At 60.3% G+C, this 7,698-nt stretch overlaps 1 protein-coding gene across 1 annotated transcript in view; it reads left to right on the forward strand.

Annotated features, from left to right (window-relative positions):
- The first annotated feature begins 264 nt into the window (after window positions 1-264).
- The window catches only part of LOC112968610 (prosaposin-like), a 10,584-nt gene continuing 3,150 nt past the window's right edge, over window positions 265-7,698 (forward strand). Inside the window, exons 1-5 of the mRNA XM_026071033.1 lie at window positions 265-325; window positions 6,126-6,259; window positions 6,982-7,056; window positions 7,145-7,270; window positions 7,346-7,666. Coding sequence (XP_025926818.1) covers window positions 265-325; window positions 6,126-6,259; window positions 6,982-7,056; window positions 7,145-7,270; window positions 7,346-7,666 — 717 coding nt within the window. The remainder of the gene's footprint in view (window positions 326-6,125; window positions 6,260-6,981; window positions 7,057-7,144; window positions 7,271-7,345; window positions 7,667-7,698) is intronic.

The following is a 7,698-nucleotide window of genomic DNA, read 5'->3' on the forward strand; positions in this document are numbered from 1 at the left end:
TACCTGCTTTGAGCAGCAGGTACAGGGCTGAAGCACTGTGCAGCAAAGTCTGGCTGTTTTTGACCTGCTGGGAATACTTGCTCAGGTCTGGTCCCTCCCTCCACTTACTAGTGATGACTTAAAATCAAGGCATAAGGAGAGGGGTGTGGTAATTGCTGTGTGTAGGTGTCAGGTCTCACTACTTCACCTGACAGTTCCAGGATTCCTCAGTCTGGGAGAAGCACGGGAGCGTAACCAGCCACTGAGGACTATCTTAGGAACAGCATGGAGAACAAATGGAGTGGCTGGGTGTTGATCCTTTCTGTTTGCTTGGGGTCCTATCAAGGTAAGGTCAGGCTTGGGGGTAGGACTCTTTCCTCAGAGGAGAGCTCAAAAAAACCCTTCAAACCCCCAAAGCTATTACAAATTCTTCTTGGATGTATCTGTTGCCTCTTAAAAGGTCAGAAATGCTTAAACTGAGTAGCATACCTTCTTATTCCTCCATGATTTTGCAAATTATGCCAGAGGAAAGCTAGGATACACCTTGTGCTTCAACTCTTGTCCACCTGGAAGTGAGTATTGCAGTTTTTGCCCTTAAAGGTAATCTTAAGGGTARATAATGTTTTGCTTCCTTCTGTCTCTGGACAGTGAGGACTTGGACCAGCCAGCTTTCTGTAGGGGATGGGAGGGGTGTTTAGGAAGGGGGAGGAAGGAAGACAAGTTTATGGGGCATCGCAGTAGTGGCGGGAGAAGAGGGCTGACTTGTCTGCTGCCCTCTGCGTAGGGACCTGGCTGCATACMGAGGATCTGGGAGAAATCACTTTATTGTACTCCTTCCACAACGGAGGAAACAAAATGCTGGCTAAAGCTGCCYGTCTGCTCCTCCTGCGAGTGCAGGAGTGTAGGGAGAGGAGGCAGGAAGCTTCCTCTGCGGTTCAGGCTCTTTGCACTCCGTAGYATTTGTGTCTGAGCTCTTGTTAGGATTATCTGATTAGTGCCACGTACCCAAGTGCCTGCGGAGAACTCTCATCGCTGGGGCTTTGGGTATTTATGAGCAAACCCTGCCTGCAGACTGCTTATGCCTCGCCATCCCCCAGATATCTCTTCCGATAAGCATAACAAAGCTAAAACCTGGTTCATCCTCTTCCACTCCATAGGAAACAGCTTGGGAGGAGCCTATTTCTGACCCGTGGTCCTTGCTCCAGGGAAATAAATTGGTGATTCTCTAGCAAATTCCCTTGGGGGGAATCTATGTAGCCCCCTTGTTGTAGGCATCCCCCCCTCCCCCCAAAAAACCAAACCCACCTTTTAAAGGGAAGAATGCCTTTTGCATTCCGATTACCCCGGCCCTGCCTGTCAGACGCCTTGGACGTGAACCACCAAAATGCTGGGTTTGTGGTGGAAGAGTCGTGACCGAGAGCACGTTCCCTGATGAGGGGGAAGAAGGCAGAAGCGCTCAAGCCAGCAGCAGGAAGATCAGGAAAGGTCACCAGCACTTGGCATGTCAGTCCTCTAGGCAAACCTGCCCCTGCAGCTCATGGCTGTTCTTATTTCCACGGCTCTGCTGTGGAGCGCAGTTTGGCAACTTGCGTAACGTCTCCATGCAGGAAACTGGTGTTCTGGCTGTGGAACTGGTGGGCTGGTTACGAGCAAAGATGGTTTTGTCACTGAGAAATGCTTTCATGGTTTCAGGTTCAGGCAGTAGCACCAAGATCCTGCTCTGGCTTTTGTGATATTACGCTGCATGCGTTTCTGCACATCCAGTTTTAGCTGAATCCTAATTCTCTTAAAATGCACTGCAAAAATACTTCATGGAATAAGAAAGTGTTGGTAAAGAGAGAATAGGTGTTGTACTTCAGATGTACAACCTATCAACCCAGTGAAGAGCAAAGCTTGGACTGAAGGGGGAGCAACCAAGCAGTTAGTGATAGAGATGCCTAGAAGAGAGCTGAAGCCCGCAGGAAACGTTGATTTGCCCTTAGAGGTTTTTTGGGATCCCAGCACAAATCCCTCATATGACAGCAGGGCCTTCTATCCATTTGTGATACTAGCTAAATTATTATTTTTTACTTGCTAGAGCTTTTCTCGGCAGATAGTGGAGCCTCCGACTCCTCCCTGCGCTGCCGCCCTCCCCGCGGGGCATGCATCCGTACTGTTTAAGGGAAAAGCAGTGTTTTGTGCATCGCTTCCTTGCACGGCTTGGGGAAGGTGGGTCGCCGAGAGCAAGCTTTCCCGCAGCCAGGCCGAGGGCGTGCGCTGATTAGCCGGGAACCGGAGCGGCCGGGCCCACGCCGCCACCCCCGGAGCCTTACRTCATAACCTGTTTGCCAGGCTTTGCAGGCTGGGCCGACGCGGGCCCTCTCCTTCTCGCCCGGCGACTTTGTATAAATCAGTCAGGCRCTGTTGCAGCCGCACGAGATCAAAAGCAGCTCAGCGCCCAACTCCCGGAGCAAAGCTCCTCCAGCGTCCTCGTAACTCAGGGGATGGGGCAACGCGGGCTTGCTCAAGGCAGCGGCGGCGTGGGGCAGCGCCTGAGCATCCCTGCCTAGCTGGCTGCTCCCGGGTCCTCCCAGGGGCTGGCTGCAGCCCGAAGCACTCACGCTCTGTCCTAGGGGCTGGAGGAAAACAGCCGCGGTTCTTCCACCTTCCTGCGTTAGTGCTTCCTCTTGGATCCCCCAGCGTTCGTCCGCGCGGGCTGCATCAGGTTTTGCTTTTAAGTGAGACTTCGCGGTGCGCTGGTTGCTCCGGTTGCCTGCCCTGTGGCGACGGTTTCCACCTGTGGCAAGTTCGCCCTGCTCTGAGCAGAGCCGAGTCGCTTTGGCTCAGGACTCTGCCTGGATGCAGCCCTTTGCACGTGTTGCCAAAGTTTCAGCTTAAGCCCCGGTGCTGCTTTYGCAGCAAACTGGGCGCAGAGCTGGACGCGGGGCTGGAGCAGAAGCCGAGCAGGGAGTCGCCCAGAGCCAGAAATGTGCAGGCCAAGGGCTTTGGTGGGAATTCAGACCATGTGAAACTCTTCTTCAAATGCTCTCCCCGCGGCATTGCTGGTGGCACCTCTTCCTTGTCCTTGACAGCGCTCGCTAAGCGCGGCCTTTAGTCTCACAGCTGTTCTGATTGATAGGCGTCTCCTGACCTGGATTTCATAACTTCCTCCCTCTTCAGCGCTCTGCGAGGGCCGTTTCCGCGTCTCGCGGCCGGGGACTCCCCAGCCGGCGCCGTGCGCTTGGTCTCTGCCGCAGCGGTGCTGCAGAGGAGCCCTCCTCGTGCGTGCCTTTGGGTCGGGCAGCACGCGGGGCTGGGGCGACACGCGTGGTTGCGCGCAGTTGCACGCGTGCCGAAGGGCTTTGCACTTCCCAGCTCTTCCTCATAAAGGAAGGCGAGGAATTACGCCGGGAGAAGGCACCTGCAATCGCAGCACGCTGTTTGTAACCCCTTTGCTCGTTAACCGCTATCTCGAAGGATAAAGCGGTGGCCTAATCCAAATTAAAGTGGCGATGCTTTCAAGCACTGATCRTATCTCAGAGGACACCACGGTTTTTGTCGCAGGGAGGTGGGAATAAAGTCACGGGTTGAGCCAAGGGCGCGCTTGGCCGCTTGGGAAGCGCCGAGCCCGCATGCCACTCGCCGGAGCCGGGCCGCTCCTGCCGAGGCTGCTGTAATTACCGGTGACGATGCGAGGGGCTGATCCGAGGCGTTTCCCAACCGGGGTGCGGGCTGCTGGCTTTCCTCCTGCGCCGCGGCGGGAGGCTTCTCCTGCAAACTCCCCCGCTGCGCCCCACGTCCGCGCAGCGGACACCTGGGCCTCGACGGACGGGCGGGCGGGAGAAGGGCGGGAGAGGGAAGGTGGTGCCGGCGCGGGAGTCCGGCGTGCCCGGGTAGCGGGAGGGTCACAYGGCGCCTTTGAACCGGGGACGGGAATTTCTGCAGGGCCTCCTGCTTCCTTCCGGCTCCAGTTTGGCATCAGCCCCCAGGCGGTGGGAGTTTTCCTATTCTTTTAACTTCCTTGAAGCTTGGGAAGAGCCCGGATCCTCCACGGTAGCCGGGCTCCGCAGGGTGCCCGGCGCAGTTCGGGGTCTCGGTTTGCTGTGCCCCACCAGCCCAGGCAGGCTTGGTGCCGGCTGTGGCCCACGGCATGTCTGTCTGGTGCTCTTACATGCTGCTTATCGAACACTTTTATGATTTTTTTTTCTATCCTARATGCCRCTTTCRGGGGGRGRGYTCATAAAAAAGTATTTTCATTAAAACACTAAAAATTGYGTATTTTTCTGTGCCACCCGGTTTTCCTAAATGAAAGCCATCCCGCGAGAAAGAGTTGCAAACCCTGGCAAATGGGAACTTGGAAACAGGCCCCATGTCACAAAAGAGATTTCCCTGTTTTGGACTGGCTTAAACGTTAACCAGGCTTGACAGGTCTGGCACCGCTCTCCAGCCCGCACCTCCGCAACCCTGAAACGAGGGCAGCGGTGCTGGCCGGGCTGGGACGGTCCCCCCCCAGGACAGCTTCGGGTTGCGACACCAGGTGCTGTTTTTATCCCGGCTCCTCATCCGGGCAGGGATTCCCCTCCACCTGCCCTGACAACAAGCCGATCACTGCTGCGGGAACTAATTTGACCGCAGGAGCGTGGGAAAACGGAGCCTCTGCCCCGGCGACCCGCGCGGGGTTGCGCCCACCTCGCCGGTGCGAGGTCCCGCGGGAGCCGGCGCCGCGGCCGGGAGCCCCGCGAAACGCCCTTCCCTTCCTCCGGTTTTTTCCCTCCCTGGATGCTGCCCCTCGCCTCTTCGGCTGCCTTGCCGGTCCTGTTTGTCCTGATGTTGGTGCCACGGCCAAAAAAAAAAAAAAAGCAGAAAAAACACCTATCAGCTGATGAGGAGAGTCAGGAATCTCGCTGATGGATAGGTGTGTGGGACGCTTTTCCATGGGAAACCGGCGTGAGTCACTCTGCCCCGGGGGCGCTGCGCCTGCCCCGGTGCTGCAGCAAGAGCGATGGTGTAATTCGGGTTAAAACGCACCAGAGGGTGAGGTGCTGGGCCAGCACTTTTGGTAGYGGGCGGGGGCCGTTTGGGTCGCCCGGGAACCCTATTCCCTGGAAATGCGGCTTCGCTCCGAGCTGCGGCTGCCCGGGGTGGTTTATAAGTCAAGCCACCGACCCGAGTTGCTAATTGCCCCCCCAGTGCCACCGTCCCGGCTGGGGTTTGCAGCCGCTGGGCTGCGATCGCTAACACGCTCGGGTCCGGCCGCCCAGCGCGCAGGGAGAACACGCCGTCTGCGCGGCGCGGGAAGCGGCGCTGCTCAAGCCCGACCGGCCGGGAGCCGCCGAGCGACTACCAGGGCTGGCGCGCGGGGCCGAGCCTTTGCACCCGCAGCCCGCGCGCGTGTCGCAAGAGCAGCGCGCTGTTTATTTAGGGTTTTTTTTCCCGTAAGCAGGCAGCTCCCCAGGGCTGCCACCCTCGTGGCCGGAGGGCGCTGTGAAGCCCCGGGCGATGCCCCCACATGCATGTGGTTAGCGTGGAGAAGGAGTCGCTGTTGCACGTGTGCGCTGGGCTTCAGCAGCGTTAACAGCAACCGCTGCAAGCGGGGGTTTGGGGAGAGAGCAATCCCCCCCCCCCCCCCTCAGGGGATTCCCTTAGGAACGTGGTAGCTGGCGGTCTGCTTTGATTTGCTGGGCACGAGGGGGGTCGGGGAGGGAAGGGGCTCAGGATGGGGCTTCCTCCAGGCTTTGCAAGTCAGCACCAGCTCCCGGGGCAGCAAACCAGGCCTTCGCTGGAATTAAAAAAAAAAAAATTAACCAAAACAACAGCCACCCTATTGCAAAACCGGAGCGTGACTCACAGCGGGAGGGGTGGCAGGCAGCCTGCCGGGCAGGGCTCCGGCGCCGACGGATCCGGGACCAACCCGAAGGCCGTGGGGAGGCCGGGGTGCTGCAGGAGCGGAGCCGCGTGGCTGCTGCTTTCCCTCGGCCGGGGAGCCCAAATTGCCCCAGTGCAAACGCCCAAAGCAGCCGGGGAGGTTGGGGGGGGGGGTGCTTTTTTTTTTAAGTTATCCCTCCACTGATAAAAGTTGCCCGGAAGACGAGCAGCCGGCGGGGCCGGGGCGCGCGGGGGCCGTGGTGGGGGGGGCCGTGGCTGACGCCAGTGTGCTCTGCCCGCAGCCGGAGCCAGCCCCCTCGGCGGGAAGCCCGCGTGCGGCGAGCGGCCCCAGGACTGGTGCCGGGACGCGCGGACGGCGGCGCGGTGCGGGGCGCTGGAGCACTGCCGCCTCGCCGCCGGGGACCTGCCGCTGGGGGTAAACGGCGGGGCGGCCGCGGGGCGGCGGGCGGGCGGGCGGCTCGGCCCGGGGTGGGGGGGCAGCTGGGGGCTCCTAAAAGCAAAAAAAAAACCCACAATTTTTGTCCAAGGCCTAACCATGCTGTTCAGTTTTGCTCAAATGCCAACAAAAACGTTCTTCTGGTTCTTCAGCCCAACGCCTTTCCACTTATGAAATGTCCAAACATTTCAGTGCCATCCTTCTAAAAGCTTCCCCCCCCCCAACCATTTTTGGGAGCTCCTTGGAGCCAAACCGTGCTTCAGGAATGGTTTTGGAGCCACAGGGCACTTTGCAAGAAAATAAATATTATATTTTAAAAAAAAGCCCTCTCGGCAAGTGCTACACGGTTTCGCTGTGCCTGTGGCTCGTCCTCATCCAAAGTCCCCAAGCTAAGGGACGCCTGATGGTCACAGCAGCAACAGGCAACCCGAGTCCCTGCCAAAAAGGCGCGTTACTGTGGCGGTCGCTGTTGCCAGGAGCGAGCGCAGAACGAAAGGGACACCCGAGGGCATTCCCGCGGCGCGGATGGTTGTGGGGCCACCCTCTTTGGCAGCGGAGCAACGTCCACCAGCGGCAACCCGGGCCCACGGCGGGCACCACGTCGTTGCCTGTCCCCCAAAAGCCCTGGGCGGGTGGGAGGAGGCAGCCGGGGCTTTTTTGGGGCCAGGGGTGTCGCCGACGTGCGCCTTCTCTCTCCGCAGAAGGGCATCCCGTGCCACCTGTGCCAGGTGGTGGTCTCCGTGGTGGGGAAGATCCTGCAGGACAACTGCACTGAGGTGGGTGCCGGCCCCTCCGCCCCACGGCTCCGGCCGTGGGGGGTGCCCAGCCCTGAGCCTCCCCCCTCCCCCTCGCCTTCCCTCCTAGGACAAGCTCCGGGGCTTTCTGGAGAAGAAGTGCCAGTACCTGCCCTTCCAGGACTGGTCGGTCAAGTGCAAGAAGATGGTGGACACGGGCATCCTGGTGCTCACCCAGCTGGGCAAGCAAGTGCTGGTGAGCGGCGGGGGCCTCGGCGGGGCGGGTGCCGCGTGGGACGCCTGCGCCCTGACGGCCCCGCTCGCCCCGCAGTCGGACCCCAAGGTGGTGTGCGGGACCATCAAGCTGTGCCAGCCCCGGCAGCGCCCCGCCGGCGCCCTCGAGTTTCGGAAGCCGCCGGCGTCGCCCGGGGACGACTTTGCCCAGCCGGCCGCCCCCTTCGCGGCCAACATGCTGCCGCCGCCGCTGCTGCAGCCCCAGGACCCGCGGGAGCGGGGGGATCTGTGCGGGGACTGCGCCCGGCTGGTGGCGGCCGTGCAGGGCCAGATGGACACCAGCGCCTTCGGCGTCCAGACCTTCGCCGCCCGCCTCCGCAGCGAGTGCGAGAGCCTGGGGCCCCTCCTGGCACCGAGCGTAAGCGCGGCCGCCGCGGCGAAGCGCCTCCC

The sequence above is a fragment of the Apteryx rowi genome, unplaced genomic scaffold, assembly GCF_003343035.1.
Source record: "Apteryx rowi isolate R43461 unplaced genomic scaffold, aptRow1 scaffold_320, whole genome shotgun sequence".
Taxonomy (NCBI): domain Eukaryota; kingdom Metazoa; phylum Chordata; class Aves; order Apterygiformes; family Apterygidae; genus Apteryx; species Apteryx rowi.